Below are 17,602 nucleotides of genomic sequence, written 5' to 3' on the forward strand. Positions count from 1 at the left end.
TATAATTTTGCTCATATATCAACGTTTGTCAAATTGAATGTAAAGATAGGTGCTGTCTCAGTATTGTAGCCATTTGCCACCTGTGGTTATTGAGCACTTTTGTAGTATGGCTAGTCCAAATTGAGGTTTACTGTAAGTATGAAACACTTGCCAAATTTGAAGACCTACTATAGAAAAAGGGAATATAAAATATCTTAATTTTTAAGTATAGACCACATGTTGAAATGTTAATATTTTGGGTGTATTGGGTTAAATAAAATATTAAAATTAATATTGTTTTTGCTTTTTTAAATGTCACTATTAGAAATTTTAAAATTCATATGTGGCCTATATATATATTTTCATATTTCTGCAGTGCTGGTGTGGATTGCTCCTTTGGCTCAAACTCAATCTCACATTTCATTCACATCCTACTTTGTCCTAAAAAATGTTTTGAGATCCTTACTCTGAATTGGTTTGGCATTATAGGCTTGCTTATGACTTCACAATGCATTATTTTAAGTTCTTAAATTTCACTATGTGTGTACAAAGGGAAATAGAGTTGTATTAGAATGGTAGAATAATGGTTTCCTTTTATACAAATGTCCTTAAATTATTTTTGCAATTTAAAAGTTTTGGGGAGAGATGCTTTGAATGTAAGCATATGTTAACCTGATTTTATTTTTGGAATGTAGCTTGTAGACCCTGGAGTTAAAGCATGGACACCTACTAAAGGAAAACAGAATGTGATAATGTTTGTTGGATTGCAAGGGAGTGGTAAAACTACCACATGTTCAAAGGTAAATTATAATTAATTTTAAAATAAAGTTATAGAAAAGATAGGTTTATAAAAATCAAATTTTATGTTAAATCAGGCTTTATAGTATTATTGCTTTTCAGATTTGTGTTACTTGATGTATCTATTATATATTTGTAATAGCTTTTTGTAGGATAAGAAAAAGTAAACCCATAGTTTCTCTTGTGATTGCTTTTTAAAAAAAAAAATATGTATATATATATATATATATATATATATTTTATTGATTTCAGAGAGGAAGGGAGAGGGAGAGAGAGGTAGAAACATAAATGATGAGAGAGATCATTGATCGGCCGCCTCCTTCATGCCCCCCAGTGGGGATCAAGCCCGCAACCCAAGCATGTACCCTTGACCAGAATCGAACCCTGGACCCTTCAGGCCACAGGCTAATGCTCTATCCCGCCAGGGCACTTGTGATTGCTTTTTGTAAAAATGACAGATCCTATGTAATAAAAGCCTAATATGTGCCCTGACTGGTTTGGCTCAGTGGATAGAGCATTGGCCTGCGGACTTAAGGATCCTGGGTTCGATTCCAGTCAAGAGCATGTACCTTAGTTGCAGGCACCTCCCCGGTAGGGGGTGTGCAGGAGGCAGCTGATCGATGCTTCTCTCTCATCGATGTTTCTAACTCTCTTTCCTTCTCCCTTCCTCTCTGTAAAAAATCAATAAAATACTTTTTTAAAAAAAAAAATGCCTAATATGCAAATCGACTGAATAGAGGAACGACTGGTCACTATGATGCGCACTGACCACCAGGGGGAAGATGCTCAATGCAGGAGCTCCCCCTGGTGGTCATTGTGCTCCCACAGGGGGAGTGCCACTCAGCCAGAAGCCCGGCTCATGGCTGGCGAGCGCAGCAGTGGTGGCTGGAGCCTCTCCCAACTCCGTGGCAGTGCTAAGGAGCAGCAAGCCGAGCGGTAAGGAGCAGCAAGCAGGCTGACGGTGAGGAGCTAGGGGTCCAAGACTGTGAGGGCGCAGGCCAGGCTCAGGGACCCCCTCAGTGGATGAATTTCATGTACTGGGCCTCTAGTTTCTATATAACTATGTTATTTCTTTTACCAATAAGACTTCCTGTCCTTTAAGGAGCTGAGTATATGTTTTTTAGAGGAAAAAAAGGAAAGTTTACCTTATCTCCTATGGCTCAAGACTCTCCTATTCACAGTGTCACATCCAGCATAATATAGATCTTTATTTTAAACTAGTGGCCTGGTACATGGATTCATGCACAGTGGGTTCCCTTGGCCTGGCCTGTGCCCTCCCGCAATCTGGGACCCCTCAGGAGATGTCGGATAGCCGGTTTTGGCCTGATCCCCACAGGCCCGATCCGGACAAGAGTGTCTGTCCCCTGGTGGTCAGTGCATGTCATAGCGACCAGTCGTTCGATTGCTTAGGCTTTTATATATATAACTAGGGGCCCGGTGCACGAAATTCGTGCACTGGGTTGGGGGGGGGGGGGAGTGTCCCTCATCCCAGCCTATCCCCTCTCACATACTGGGAGCCCTCAGGCGTTGACCCCCATCACCCTCCAATCGCAGGATCGGCCCCTTGCCCAGGCCTGACGCCTCTGACAGAGGCGTCAGGCCTGGGCAGGGGACCCTCATTTCCTCCCCCCATCACTGGTTCTGCCCCCAGCCCAGGCCTGAGGCCTCTGGCGGAGACGTCAGACCTGGGCAGGGGACCCCCAGACCCCTCCGATTGTTGGCTCTGCCCCTTGCCCAGGCCTGATGCCTCGGCCAGAGGCATAGACCCCCATCACCCTCCAATCGCCTGATCGGCCCCTTGCCCAGGCCTGACGCCTCCACCAGAGGTGTCAGGCTTGGACAGGGGACCCCCATCTCCCCCCGATCACTGGCTCTGACCCCTGCCCAGGCCTGAGGCCTCTGGCCCAGGAATCATGGCTGGGCAGGGGACCCCCATCTCCCTCTGATCGCTTGCTCCACCCCCCACCCAAGCCTGACACCTCTGACCCAGGCTTCAGGCCTGGGCAGCGGGGACCCGCAGTGGCAGCGGGGGGCGCCGCAATCGCGCGGGCTCCGCCCCTGCCCCTGCAGGACGCCTCTTGCTGAGGCGTCGGGTTTGGGCAGCGGCAACCCGCAGCTGCAGCGGCCCCGTGATCGTGGGCTCCGCTTTAGGCCCAGGCAAGGGACCCCTAGCTCCTGGGACTGCCAGCTTCGACCGTGCCCAGCTCCCATCGCTGGCTCCACCCCTACTTCCTGCTATCACTGGCCACGGCGGCAAAGGCGCCTGATTCTCCGATCATGGCTGGGGGGCAGGGCAAAGGCTCTTAGCTCCCCCCTGGGTTTCCGATCACTGTCAGTGGCAGGGGTCTTCTTCCTGCTTTCCCTTTCGCCTCCCTGCATTGTGCCTACATATGCAAATTAGCCGCCATCTTTGTTGGCAGTTAACTGCCATCTCAGTTGGCAGTTAATTTGCATATAGCCCTGATTAGCCAATGAAAAGGGTAGCGCCGTATGCCAATTACCATTTTTCTCTTTTATTAGTGTAGATGCTAATTTTTAATTTATTATACCACACTTTCCTCCAGAATTGGGTGCCTCAACTTTGTTACCACCTTTAGTTTCACAAGCTTCAACTATGTTAAAGCTTAGAAAAAAAACAAAAGATTATTTCTTAGAAGATTATGTTACTATTTTTACTTTATGGACACTAATAGTAATTAAAAATTTTTACTACAGTCATTTGTTGCTGGATCATCTTATATCCTTTGAATGTGACTGTATGGCAGAATTTAAACTCTTTAGGAAAGTTACTATATTAAAAAATTTAATAATATTACTCAGGAGAATATGGGTAGTTTTACTTAATTCCTTAAGTAAATAACTAGGATAAACAGTAAAAATTCTGTATATAATAATGTATTTTTATTGATATTACATATTTTTTAATCTTCCTTTCCCAGTTAGCTTATTATTACCAGAGGAAAGGTTGGAAGACCTGTTTGATATGTGCAGACACATTCAGAGCAGGTAATGTGTTGAAATTTAAAATTTTGTTTCCTGTAATTTTTATTTTTAAGTTTGAGAATTCATTAACTCTTTATCTCGTAGGAGCTTTTGACCAACTAAAACAGAATGCTACCAAAGCAAGAATTCCATTCTACGGAAGGTGGGTTTTTGTTTTTTATTTTGATACTCAAGTGCTTCATCTTGTCTCTTTATTTTATGTTATCTAGTCACATTTTAATATATACTAATATATACTTACAAGTTTATATTCTTTCAGGAACAAAGTGGGACTATAATTATTAAGTTGGTAACTTTTATTACTATAACAACTCTTCTGGTTCAACCTGATAGATTAGAGTAGAAATTGTTTAGTTTTTAATTCTGCTTTGCATGCTTATCATCCTGCCTTTGCATACTTTCTGAACTCCTCCTGCTGCTCTCTATTCCTATTGTTTCTTTTAAGATCTGTCTAAAGCACTCCTCGTTTAAACACACAGTGGTGAATTCCATACTGCCTGTTGCTTTAGTACATCATTTTAAAAAGTTTGATGTTCTGCCTGGTTGGGTAGCTCAGTTGGTTAGAGTGTTGTCCCCATACACCAAGGTTGTGGGTTTGATCTCTGGTCAGGACACATACAAGAAATCAGCCGATGAATGCATAAATAAGTGGAACAACAAATCTCTCTCTCCCTCTCTCTCCAATGTTTTTTAAAAAAATTGATCATCTTAAAATGGCTTATAATCTGTACACATCTCAGATTCTGATCATTGCTATCCTTCATTTGATACATTACTACTCAGTTAGGTAGTTTGTATATGTTAGAATGATTAATGAAAAGAAACAAGTCTAGATTGAATTTAGGAGGATTTGTTTGAGAAAATAGCGTTTTTCTTAATATTATTAATGTAAATGGTTTATAATACCTTCAGGAAGAAAGTTTAAAGAAGCTAAAATTTGAGGTAATTAAATAGTGGATATTTTTTTTATTAGTCATTACCTTCTACTTTTTGGTTGGCCAAAAAAAGCTAGTGAACTTTGGCTATATAGGCTCTTTATTTATTTGTTTGTTATTTGTTATTTTTTAATAATAATTTCTAACAAGTAGATTAATGAATAATGGTATTTTAATTTTAGGATTAAAACTGTTTCTCACATTGGTTTAAAAGTCAAGGGAGCCCTAGCTGGTTTGGCTCTGTGGATAGAGCATCAGCCTATGGACTGAAGGGTTCTCGGTTCAATTCCAGTCAAGAGCACGTGCCTACGTTGCAGGCTTGATCCCCAGTTGGGGGTGTGCAGGAGGCAGCCGATCAATGATCTCTCATCATTGATGTTTCTTTCTCTCTCCTCCCTTCCTCTCTGAAATCAATAAAAATATATTTTTTTAAAAAGGTCCAAGTGATAATAAAATGTTATATCTGTAAGGTTCAAAATTTGCAAATGATATAATAGCTTTGATAATTACTTGAACTTTTGACCAAAGCCAGAGTATTAATTTTTATATATATATATTTTTATTGATTTCAGAGAAGAAGGGAGAGGGAAAGAGAGAATTATTGATCGGCTGTCTCCTGCACTCCCCACACTGGGACTTGAGCCCACAACCTGGGCATGTGCCCTTGACCAGAATCGAACCCAGGACCCTTCAGTCCACAGGCCGACCTCTATCCACTGAACCAAACCAGTTAGGGCCAGAGTATTAATTTTTAACTAGTATTCTCAATACTGTTTATTAAATAACCTATCCTTTATTCATGTTACCTTAAAAAACATATTGGAGGGCTGAAGGGAATGGGACTGGGGAAGAACTTGATATATCTGCAATGTTAAATTTATATATAGTATTTGGTGGGGGAGGTGGTAGATACAGAACTGTAATGTTATTTGTTCTATCTTTTTAAAAAAAAACATTATTTTAATTAAAAGTTTTAAATTAAAGAAGTGAAATCACTAATAGTTTCACTTCCCAGTTAACAGTTTTTAGCATGTCCATCTATACTTGATTTCAATATCTTTACAAATCAAATAGATAAGTAAGTAGGTAGATGGATGGGTGGATGGATGGATAGATAGATGGATAGATAGATCATTTTAAATTAAAATAGACTCTTACAGTGCTTTGTACCTCGATTGCTGTGGTAGTGGTTATATGAGTTATGTAAATTTGTCAAATTAATCAAAATTAACATTTAAAATAGTGCATTTCATTGTATGTAAATATGCCACTATAGAATTGATTAAAAATGGGATCTTCTGACAAGATAGTGATTATTACTGGGAGGGAGTGAGGTGCTAGTTACGTTGTTTCTTGATCTTGGTGTGTTTGCTTTGCGAAAATTCATTGAGTTGATCATTTGTGTGACTTTTTCTATGTATGTTATACTTCATTAAAACAAATTCTAAGAAAATGGGATCTTAATAATTCTGTAACAGACAATATACTGTTTAAGATAATTCTTTTTTATGGCATCATTGTATTCATTTGTATGTATGTATGTATATTATTAAGCACTTTCCTTATGAACATATCTGATCATATATCTAGTAGTAACTAATTTGTATTTTCTTTATCAACATTTTCTTGCCTATTCTAACCAGCTAATTTCCCTGGATAAATTTTAGAATTCTTTATTAAATTTCAAAATGAAAAATCACCCCAAGATTTTTATTGGAACTACATTGAAATCAGTTAATTTAGGGGAGAACTGACATCCTTACTATATTTGTATAGTTCCATTTAGGAATCTGCTATATCTTTTTTGTTAAAAAAATATTTTTATGTCCATAACTAGTAATTTCCTTCATTTAAATCTCACACATACTCTTTTTTTAAAAAATATATTTTATTGTTTTTTTACAGAGGGGAAGGGAGAGGGATGGAGAGTTAGAAACATCAATGAGAGAGAAACATCGATCAGCTGCCTCCTGCACTCCCCCTCCTGGGGATGTGCCCTCAACCAAGGTACATGCCCTTGACTGGAATTGAACCTGGGACCCTTGAGTCCGCAGGCTGATACTCTATCCACTGAGCCAAACTGGTTAGGGCTCACACATACTCTTATTAAGTGTATTTTCTACCTAATTTGTGTTGTTATTTTAGGGAAAAACATTTTTTTTAGATTATGTCTTTTCATTTGACAGTATTGATCTGTATAAAAAGTTGCCACTAATCAAGAGAATACAAATTAAAATTTGATCTTATTTTGTTATTTTCAAAGTGAAACATTTTTGAAGATTGTAAAAATGTAGTGCAATAGGAATGAAATTAAATGTTGTGGAGGACATTTTTGTTTTAAAAATCAAAAGTCTAAACGGTCAGACCAATTTATTTAAGGTCAACCTATAGAGGTGGATCATAATAATTTCAAAGAAGCAACATTAATGTGTTTCTCATTGACTATATTTTTAATACCAAGAAATTAGAAAAACCTTAAATGACCAACAATAAGACATTTATTAATAAACGATGACATAGCTATCTGATAGAATGCTTATAGCCTAAAAGTCATACTTTACAGGAACATTTAATGGTTTTTGTAATGCTTACAAAAGGGTATTAAATGGAAAAGCATGTGTGAAATACTAGATAACATAAATTCAATTACTGTGTTTTTAAAAATTAAAGGAAACACAATTTATTCAAGAAAGACATATAGCAGAATCATATAGGATTTTGTAATTGGATACCGCTTTATGCTAATCATATATCAAATTTCTATATATAATACTTATTAGATTTTATTCTTCTAAATTGAAATTGAGATCATTATGACCTTTCTATAATAGATTAAAGGAAGTTTTGGTGTTGTGGTTGTTAAATCATTGTCCATGTTAAATAGCTATACAGAAATGGATCCTGTTATCATTGCCTCTGAAGGAGTGGAGAAGTTCAAAAATGAAAATTTTGAAATTATTATTGTTGATACAAGTGGCCGTCATAAACAAGAAGACTCTTTGTTTGAAGAAATGCTTCAAGTTGCTAATGCTATAGTAAGTAGCTTCAGTTTAACATTATGAAGTCTTTGGTTAAGTTAATTGTAAACCCTGATTGAGTTTATGATCTGTATAAATTATTTTTTGCCTATAAGACAGGTTCCAAGTACTTTATTTTTGTTTTGGGTACCTCAATCTGTATGAAAATAACTTTATCTTCTCTATATTAAGTATGAAATTTTCATGAGCAAGTATCAGAAAAATAATTTCCTATCTCATTCATCTTATATAAGTGTGTATGAGAAAACAAACAAAAAAATTCAGGAATGAACCTTTAATAACTGTTGCATTTCCTTTCTGTAAATACTTACATTAAGTTAGAAACATTTCTTTAGAATGTTCAAAGTGAAGCACTTAAAATATTAATCATCAGTTAGTTTCTCTTAAGAATTTTGATGGAAGTAATTTGGAAAGAGGAAGCAGTTTATAGGTAATCTGTAGCACATATTATAAACCCATGTTTTGCCACTGGATGGATTCTATAATTCTTTGCTTACTGCTTCATTATAATAAGTTTCTTTTTAGCTATGCAAATATTTTGACCTAGTTAAGCACAGCGAAGAGAAATAGCCTCACCTATATTTTATTCAATTTGGTTTCCATGTACACTCTTCTACTTTTTCTTTTTCTCCGATTTACTTTTGCTCTTCTTTGCCTACAGTGTTATTCTTCCAGATCTTTGTGTAACTTTTTTCTGTTTATTCAGGGCTTGGCCCAAATGTTACCTCTAGAGAGGCCTTCCCTGATTACCCTACCTAATGAAGATTCCCTCACCTCAAAACTGATATTCTCTATCCCATTTTACTTGTATACCTATTTATTATCAGTCTCCTCTGACTAGAATGTAAGTCGCACTAGGACAAGGATTTTCTTATTCATCTCTTTGTCTTAGGACCTAATAGTGTCTAATACATAGTACTCCCTCAATAAATATTTATTGATTGGATGAATAATTATTTATAATAAATATTTTATATAGCTTCTAATGATGAAATTGCTAAAGATCAGGAAAAATATGTATCTTTTCTATTTAAATTTTCTAGCAACCTGATAACATTGTTTATGTGATGGATGCCTCCATTGGGCAGGCCTGTGAAGCCCAGGCTAAGGCTTTTAAAGATAAAGTAGATGTAGCCTCAGTTATAGTGACAAAACTTGATGGCCACGCAAAAGGAGGTGGTGCCCTCAGTGCGTAAGTATCATTGATGCTCTTGTGCTATGTCTTAGGCTTATATGGTTTGTGTGTGTGTGTGTCTGTGTGTCTGTGTGTATGCGTGCATGAGCACATGTGCTTATTTACAGATTTCTTATTGATTATTTAAAATATATTCCAATAGTGGACCTAATGTGGTCCATGAAAGAAGTTTAAATAGAAACAAAATTTTGGAGTCCCTCTGATACATAGTTTTGTTTTAACTAGTTAAAAGAAATTTGAGCTATGTTCTTCTGTCTAATTAGCTTTGAAATATGCAAGAAATTTGTTTTCCTTTTATGTTTTCTTTTTGCAGAGTTGCTGCCACAAAAAGTCCGATTATTTTCATTGGTACAGGGGAACATATAGATGACTTTGAACCTTTTAAAACACAGCCTTTCATCAGCAAACTTCTTGGTATGTATGATGGTAGAATACACAGAAATCTCCAAGAAATAGCATGGATCTTTAGGATTTTAATTCTGTCCACTAACTAACTAGTTCAGGAAAATCATATCCTTCTATGATTTATCTTCCTTACCTGTAAAGTAAGGATGCTTCCTGTGGTTAGAGTGTTAACATGAGCTATTAGATGGCAAGTTTTTTGGAAAAGTTATAGAGCACAATACAGAAATACGTGGTTGTACTAATAGTAGTAAAAACAGCAATAAAACTTTTATAATGTCTCCAGCTGTTATAGAGAGCATGGAATTTGGAATTAAACCCTGGGTTGACATCCCTGCTTTGTCACTTAACCTCTCTAGCTTCAGTTTTTGCACCTATAAAGTGAAATAGAAATAACAGACCTGCCTGTCTCACAGGGTTATTATGTATGTGCATGTATTTTGTGTAATGTAAAGTAAGGTATGCTATTAGTTGTTAATTTAACTTTTTTACATATTATAGGTATGGGTGACATTGAAGGACTGATAGATAAAGTCAACGAGTTGAAGTTGGATGACAATGAAGCACTTATAGAGAAGTTGAAACATGGTATATAAGGAGCCAAAAGCATTTTATCTCAGAATATCTTCTATTGCTTGCTTTTTAATAAAACTAGTATTTATTTGTTTGAAATGATAAGTCTATTACTAAAGCCAGTTCCTGAAATGTTTATTTTTTTTACATAATTTATATGCAAATCATTTTAAATTTCAGACATCTGAGCAATTTAATTTTAGTCATTCTAGTGGGTATAGTTTATCTGCCTTGTTTTCAAGTGCCTTGTGTATTTTTTTATTCCATTTTCTCTGATAGAAGGTAAGCTTCTCTAGGATAGGATCTGTGTATCTGTATATTCTCTATTGAATTCATTCTATGATCTTGCACATAACTGCTCAGTGACTATTTATTGATTGGATATTTTGTAAGTGTGCTTCAAGATGAACCCATAATGAAAGAAAATATTAGTTTTATGAAATGAGATGTACATTCTCTAATATATCTGACTCACATTGTATTTCAGGTCAATTTACGTTGCGAGACATGTATGAACAATTTCAAAATATTATGAAAATGGGCCCTTTCAGCCAAATCTTGGTTAGTTATCCTAAAAAGTTTTTTTCTAACTTGTTTTGTTTTTCATTGAAATTTCTAAGAACAGATGTACTTGCTTTAATTATTTTTAATATTTGGGTAAAAATATATACTTTAAAAACTTAGTATCAATGTTAATGCCAATAATTAAATGTCAACATTCGGAATAATTCATCTCAAGCTATTATTGATTTTATGTTTAAATATGTCTGTTTTAGGGGATGATCCCTGGTTTTGGAACAGATTTTATGAGCAAAGGAAATGAACAGGAGTCAATGGCAAGGCTAAAGAAATTAATGACGATAATGGATAGTATGAATGATCAAGGTAAGTTGGTAGATTACTTGTTCTGCATATCAGCAAGTTGAAAGTTTCATTGTGGTCTTGTGGACAAGATGGAGAACAATTGAGACTGCAAGGCTTTTGTTAGGTAGATTTGTATTTGTTTGAAAGCTCTTACTCAGAAGTTAATGATTAGTAGATAGACTTCATCATTGAGAAAAAGGTCTAGTTCCATGGAAACAACACTAGTTCTTCATGATGTTGGTAGAAAGAACTTAAAAGGGGAGCTCTGTAGTCAAATAAATTTGGTGGAAGGCCAGGTTTAAAAGAAACTAATAAGTGTATTTATAAGTCTCTTCAGATCTCTAGTATGCTAACGTGAAATGATATTTATGAGAGAGGGATAGTTTAAGCAATGTTTACAAACTTATTTTGCTCTGAAACTGATTGTTCATTTTTCAGTCTTCTTAGATGAAGTACATTGCTCTATCTCTCTAATCCTTTAATATCACTGCCTTCTATATTTCAGGTCTTTTATCTGGTTCTCATTCCATTAGCATTTCTAGTCCCAAGACCCCTTTATCTTTTTACTAGTTTTTAAGCACCCTTTCTGATTCAATCCAGCATGTATATCATACATACCCTTTTTTAAGGCTCTTTACCACTTGACCTCTGACCTCATTTACAAAGAAATACATGCTTTTTTTTGTCTCTACCTCTTTCCTAAGCTCTAGGCTTTCATAGTAATTTAAATAAGATTCTGTCTTTCTTATCTCTGCTCTTCAACACTGCAAGAAGTTTTGCATACAGAATTAATAATTGCAGCCATATCTAGAGTACTTTACTGTGTCCTAGGCATTGTCCTTAGGCACTGTCCTGAGGACTTAACATATATGATTAACCCACTTAATTTTCATGACAAATCTTAAGGGACAATTCTGGAGTCAAAATCCATTGTTATCTAGCTTTTACAGATTAGGAAACTGAGATGCAGGGAGGTTGAATAATTTCCTCAAAATCACTAGCTGGAGTGGAGCAGGTGGGCTTCAAACTCAATCATTCTTGGCTCACTGGATCACCTTCTCTTTAGGTGCTCACTAAATGATAGACATCTTTGTTTTTACGTTTGAAAGTTTTCTGAGGCAAATCAGATCCAAAATGTAGTGCTTCTCCCTTGGTGAGTGACACTTCTATCTATCTCCTCAGTCACCCAGACTAGAAATGGGTCAACTTAGATTTATATCCTCGCTGATTTTTGGTTTAATGGTTGTATTGATTGTGAAGATAGAGGTATTAAAATGACAAACTTTTCTCTTTTCAATTATGTCAGTTTTGCTTTATATATTTTGAAGCTTTTTTGTTGGGTGTATACACATTTAGAATTTTTATGTCTCCTTGGTGAATAGCCCTTTTACCATTATGTATGTAATGTCCTCCTTTGTTCTGAATCTACTTTGATATTAATGCAACCTCTTCAACTTTTTTTAATATGTTTTTATTGATTTCAGAGAGAGAAAGGAAGGGAGATAGAAACATCGATGAGAGAGAACCATCAATTGGCTGCCCCCTACTGGGGATTGGGCCGCAACCTGGGCTTGTGCCTTGTCCAGGAATCGAACCAGCTGCCTCTGGGTGCATGGAACAAGGCTCAACCAACTGAGCCACACCGGCCGGGCTTCAGCTTTTTTTTAATTAGTTGTTTGCATTGTATATCCTTTTTCATCCTTTTACTTTTTAAAAATTTTTTTTTATTGATTTCAGAAAAGAAGGGAGAGAGAGAGATAGAAACATCAATGATGAGAGAGAATCATTGATTGGCTGCCACCTGCATGCCCTCTTACTGGGGATCTAGCCTGCAACCCAGATATGTGCCCTGATGGGAAATCAAACCATGACCTCCTGGTTCATAGATCGACCCTCAACCACTGAGCCATGCCGGCTAGGTCCATCTTTTTATTTTTAACTTACCTATATCAAATTTTAAAAAATATAGACTAGGGGGTGCACCAAGGAAGCATAACAAAATTCGGAGACAAAGAAACAGGACAAAATTGTCAATGGAAGATATAGAGTTCAGAACCACACTTTTAAGGTCTCTCAAGAACTGTTTAGAAGCCGCCGATAAACTTAATGAGATCTACAAGAAAACTAATGAGACCCTCGATCGTATATTGGGGAACCAACTAGAAATTAAGCATACACTGACTGAAATAAAGAATATTATACAGACTCCCGACAGCAGAACAGAGGAGCGCAAGAATCAAGTCAATGATTTGAAATGCGAGGAAGCAAAAAACACCCAACCGGAAAAGCAAAATGAAAAAAGAATCCAAAAAATGCGAGGATAGTGTAAGGAGCCTCTGGGACAGCTTCAGGCATACCAACATCAGAATTATAGGGGTGCCAGAAGATGAGAGAGAGCAAGATATTGAAAACCTATTTGAAGAAATAATGACAGAAAACTTCCCTTACCTGGTGAAAGAAATGGACTTACAGGTCCAAGAAGCGCGGAGAACCCCAAACAAAAGGAATCCAAAGAGGACTACACCAAGACACATCATCATTAAAATGCCAAGAGCAAAAGATAAAGAGAGAATCTTAAAAACAGCAAGAGAAAGAAACTCAGTTACCTACAAGGGAATACCCATACGACTGTCAGCTGATTTCTCAACAGAAACTTTGCAGGCCAGAAGGGAGTGGCAAGAAATATTCAAAGTGATGAATACCAAGAACCTACAACCAAGATTACTTTATCCAGCAAAGCTATCATTCAGAATTGAAGGTCAGATAAAGAGCTTCACAGATAAGGAAAAGCTAAAGGAGTTCATCACCACCAAACCAGGATTATATGAAATGCTGAAAGGTATCCTTTAAGAAGAGGAAGAGGAAGTAAAAGGTAAAGATACAAATTATGAACAACAAATATGCATCTATCAACAAGTGAATCTAAGAATCAAGTGAATAAATAATCCGATGAACAGAATGAACTGGTGATTATAATAGAATCAGGGACATAGAAAGGGAATGGACTGACTATTCTTGGGGGGGAAAGGGGTGTGGGAGATGCGGGAAGAGACTGGACAAAAATCGTGCACCTATGGATGAGGACAGTGGGTGGGGAGTGAGGGCGGATGGTGGGGCGGGAACTGGGAGGAGGGGAGTTATGGGGGGAAAAAGAGGAACAAATGTAATAATCTGAACAATAAAGATTTAATTAAAAAAATACAAAAAATATATATATATATATATCTTTATTGTTGGAAGTATTACAGATGTCCTCTTTTTTCCCCCATTGACCCTTTCTAGCCCACTCCCACCCCCCCTCCTCCACCCCAGGCTTTCACCATACTTGTCTGTGTCCTTGGGTTATGTATATCCTATCTAATAAAAGAGTAATATGCAAATTAACCATCACTCTGTCACAAAGATGGCGGCGCCTATAACCACAAGATGGCAGCGCCCAGTCCCCTCAGCCCTGCTGCCTGGAGTGTTTGGGCCTATCGGCCTGGCCAGGGGTTGCGAGGACCAAGCGGAGAGGCGGGATCCGCCCACTCCAGTAGAGGATCAAGCATCACTGCTCTGCCACCTCTGGAGTGTCTGAGGCCAGCAGGGCCTGCTTGGCCGTTGCCGCAGTGACCCACGAGCAGGCAAGCGCAGCCCACAGACAGCACCCAGCAGGGCCTGCTTGCTCATCCAAGCGGTGTGGAGCAGGCAGACCCCGCAGAGAACAGAGAACCAAGGGGAGCAGGCCCAAGCCATCAGTAGGACATCCCCTGAGGGCTCCCGGATTGGAGAGGGTGCAGGTCAGGCTGAGGGACCCCCCCCCCCATGAATTTCGTGCACCGGGCTTCTAGTATACATATAAGTTATTTGGTTAATCTCTTCCTACCATCCATTCACCTCTGCCTTCCCTCTGAGCTTCATCAGTCTTTTCCATGTTTCTATGTCTCTAGATCTGTTTAGTTCATCAGTTTACTTTGTTCTTTATATTCTACATATGAGTGAGATCATGTGATACTTGTCTTTCTCTGACTGGCTTATTTCACTTAGCATAGTACTCCAGGTCCCTCCAGGGTGTCATATTTAAAGTGAGTTTTAGCCCTAACCGATTTGGCTCAGTGGCTAGAGTGTCAGCCTGTGGGCTCAAGGGTCCCAGGTTCGATTCTGGTAAAGGGCATGTACCTTGGTTGTGGGCACATCCCCAGTAGGGGGTGTGCAGGAGGCGGCTGATCGATGTTTCTCTCTCATCGATGTTTCTGGCTCTCTATCCCTCCTCCTTCCTCTCTGTGAAAAATCAATAAAATATATTTAAAAACAATAAATAAAAAAATAAAGTGAGTTTTATATCAACAGCATGTATTTGGGTGGTTTATCTGTTAATACATTCTGATGATCTCTTTTAAACTAATATATTGTTTATATATTAGGATTTATTTCTAATTTTGTTTGTTCCCTCTGATTTTGTTCTTCTGCTTTCTCTTTTCTATGTGCCTATGGGTTATTTGAACATTATTTAAATTACCTACAGTGTTATTGAGTATATCTCTGAATATTTTCTTAGTGATTGCTCTAAGTATTACACTATACATACATATTTAACTTACCACGGCTACTTGTATCAGTGTTTTACCACTTCAAGTGGAATATAGAAACCTTAACATCACCTTAGATTTTAGTGAGTTCTACTTCCTAAATATTTCTCATATAGTCCCTGTTTTCTTTGCCTCTATATCCCCTTCATAGCTACATTAGCCTCCCTAACATTTTCCTTTCTATTTTTTCACTCCTCTTTTCAGTCTTTCTTCCTCATTGCCACAGAATGGTTTTTCTAAACATAACAGTTCTGGGCTCAAATCTTTCAATTGTTCTTTATTGTCTTCATGATGAATTTCAAACTCCTAAGCTTGGCATACAAGTTCTGTTATAACTTGCTCTTACCTTACTTTTACAACGTCTTAAATCTCTCAGCTCTTACCCATGCTTGATTTATTCTACACATAGTTATTACTGTAGGAATCTATGTTCTACTTCCTAGAATGTCCCCTTCTCCTTTCTCTTCTGTACTTACCTCATACTTGTCCTTCAGGACTACTCAGTTAAAATGAAACCACCACATGGACTCTTCCTGACTTCCTTTCTTCTTTAAATTATGTCTCCTTCTGCTATTTGCTTAACTCTGTCATATTGCTTACCATGATGTGCTGTTATTAGCTTATCTTCTTTCTCTCACTTTGTTTGAGCTCTTGAAAGAAATATGATACACATTTCCTAAATATTTAATAGTGAAGATGTGGCTTAAAATCTGCATTTATGAAATGAATTTAGAAGTTTTAAGGAACTATGAGCTTATTATGTGACAATTTAATATTGTATTGTATTGGTAATCAGACTTCATCTGGATTTCAGTTTACTTCTGGACAGAATGCTTAGAGTGCATAGACAAATTAGAAGTTGTATTTAGAAAATCAGGATGATAAATGGAGTTCTAAAGAGTTGGATATTTGTTATCTAGAGAAAATTCATAGGTCACACGTGGCTCTCAAATATTTGAAAGACTTATTCTTTGTGCCTGCTGAGGAGACATTTTTGCAAATGGGAAGAAATACCAGGAAAACATATTTCATTTTAATATGTAAAAAGATTTTTTATAATTACAGAAATAATAGAATGGTACAGATTGCCTTATGTTAGATAGTGGGTTATCTCTCCTGGGGATATGAAGGCCAAGGCTAGATGACCACCTATTGGGGGATGTTGTAGAGAGAATGCAGGCATAATAGAAAGACCATTTCATTTCTGAGATTTTATGCAACTAATACCAGAAGAAATGTGCCTCATATTCTAAGAGTTATCAAAACACTGAAGCAAATTAACTCATTCTTTATGTTACAGAAAGGATTAAAATGCTAGTAGTAATTACTTGATAATAGAAGATATAACAGTTATTCTGTTAATATAGGTAGATCTACCTACTTTTGCTTGCTTATATGCCTAAATTTATGACTTAAAGGTTAATGGCATTTAGAGCTAAGGTGAGCACTTTTGTTCTTTTTTGAAATATACCTTTTAGCTCTGATACATGCTCTGAGGAGCAGTTAGATATGAGATATGGAAAGGATGGACATGCATTTCAAAGGTTTTCAGAATGTTCTATTTTACTTAAACTGTAGGGTAAGTACATATTAGTTTTTTTGTTTTCTATATAGCTTATGAATATAAATTTCTTTGTAATATATTCCATGTTTAACTTTTAATAATCAGGTAAACAGGGCTGATAACATTTGTTAAATCTGGTTGTGGTTTGTCCATTATAATTATTTTTATGTGTGTAAGATATTTGCATATAACTGCTTTGATAATGAAAATTAATGGTATGTAAGTGAAAGTGATGGACCCTTCCTTGCCTGCAGAACTTGACAGTACAGATGGTGCCAAGGTTTTTAGTAAGCAACCAGGAAGAATCCAGAGAGTAGCAAGAGGATCAGGTGTGTCAACAAGAGACGTTCAAGAACTTTTGACACAATATACCAAATTTGCACAAATGGTAAAAAAGATGGGAGGTATCAAAGGACTTTTCAAAGGTAAGGAAAATAGGCTCGTCATTTTAGTTAACACACTGAAAGGAAAGAAAGTAAAAATTAAAGCCAGAAATACTGCCAGTATTAGAAAATATATTGCTAAATTTCGTGTTATATTTAAGTATTACTAGGTTCATAATGTGATTTCTGATTTATCTGTTTTCATATTTAAGGTAATAAACACTCAGATTTTTTTTAAACTTAATGAACTTATTTTTTGAAATGTAATATATATTAAAGAAAATGTAGAGAATATAAGAT

At 36.9% G+C, this 17,602-nt stretch overlaps 1 protein-coding gene across 1 annotated transcript in view; it reads left to right on the forward strand.

Moving 5' to 3' along the window:
* Window positions 1–17,602, forward strand: part of SRP54 (signal recognition particle 54) — a 57,892-nt gene that overhangs the window by 31,631 nt on the left and 8,659 nt on the right. Inside the window, exons 5-14 of the mRNA XM_081090124.1 lie at window positions 675–779; window positions 3,717–3,783; window positions 3,865–3,922; window positions 7,600–7,750; window positions 8,797–8,945; window positions 9,262–9,362; window positions 9,852–9,938; window positions 10,411–10,484; window positions 10,700–10,808; window positions 17,174–17,344. Of these exons, the coding sequence (XP_080946250.1) occupies window positions 675–779; window positions 3,717–3,783; window positions 3,865–3,922; window positions 7,600–7,750; window positions 8,797–8,945; window positions 9,262–9,362; window positions 9,852–9,938; window positions 10,411–10,484; window positions 10,700–10,808; window positions 17,174–17,344 (1,072 nt within the window). The remainder of the gene's footprint in view (window positions 1–674; window positions 780–3,716; window positions 3,784–3,864; window positions 3,923–7,599; window positions 7,751–8,796; window positions 8,946–9,261; window positions 9,363–9,851; window positions 9,939–10,410; window positions 10,485–10,699; window positions 10,809–17,173; window positions 17,345–17,602) is intronic.

The sequence above is a fragment of the Myotis nattereri genome (assembly GCF_964212035.1).
Source record: "Myotis nattereri genome assembly, chromosome: 1".
Classification (NCBI taxonomy): domain Eukaryota; kingdom Metazoa; phylum Chordata; class Mammalia; order Chiroptera; family Vespertilionidae; genus Myotis; species Myotis nattereri.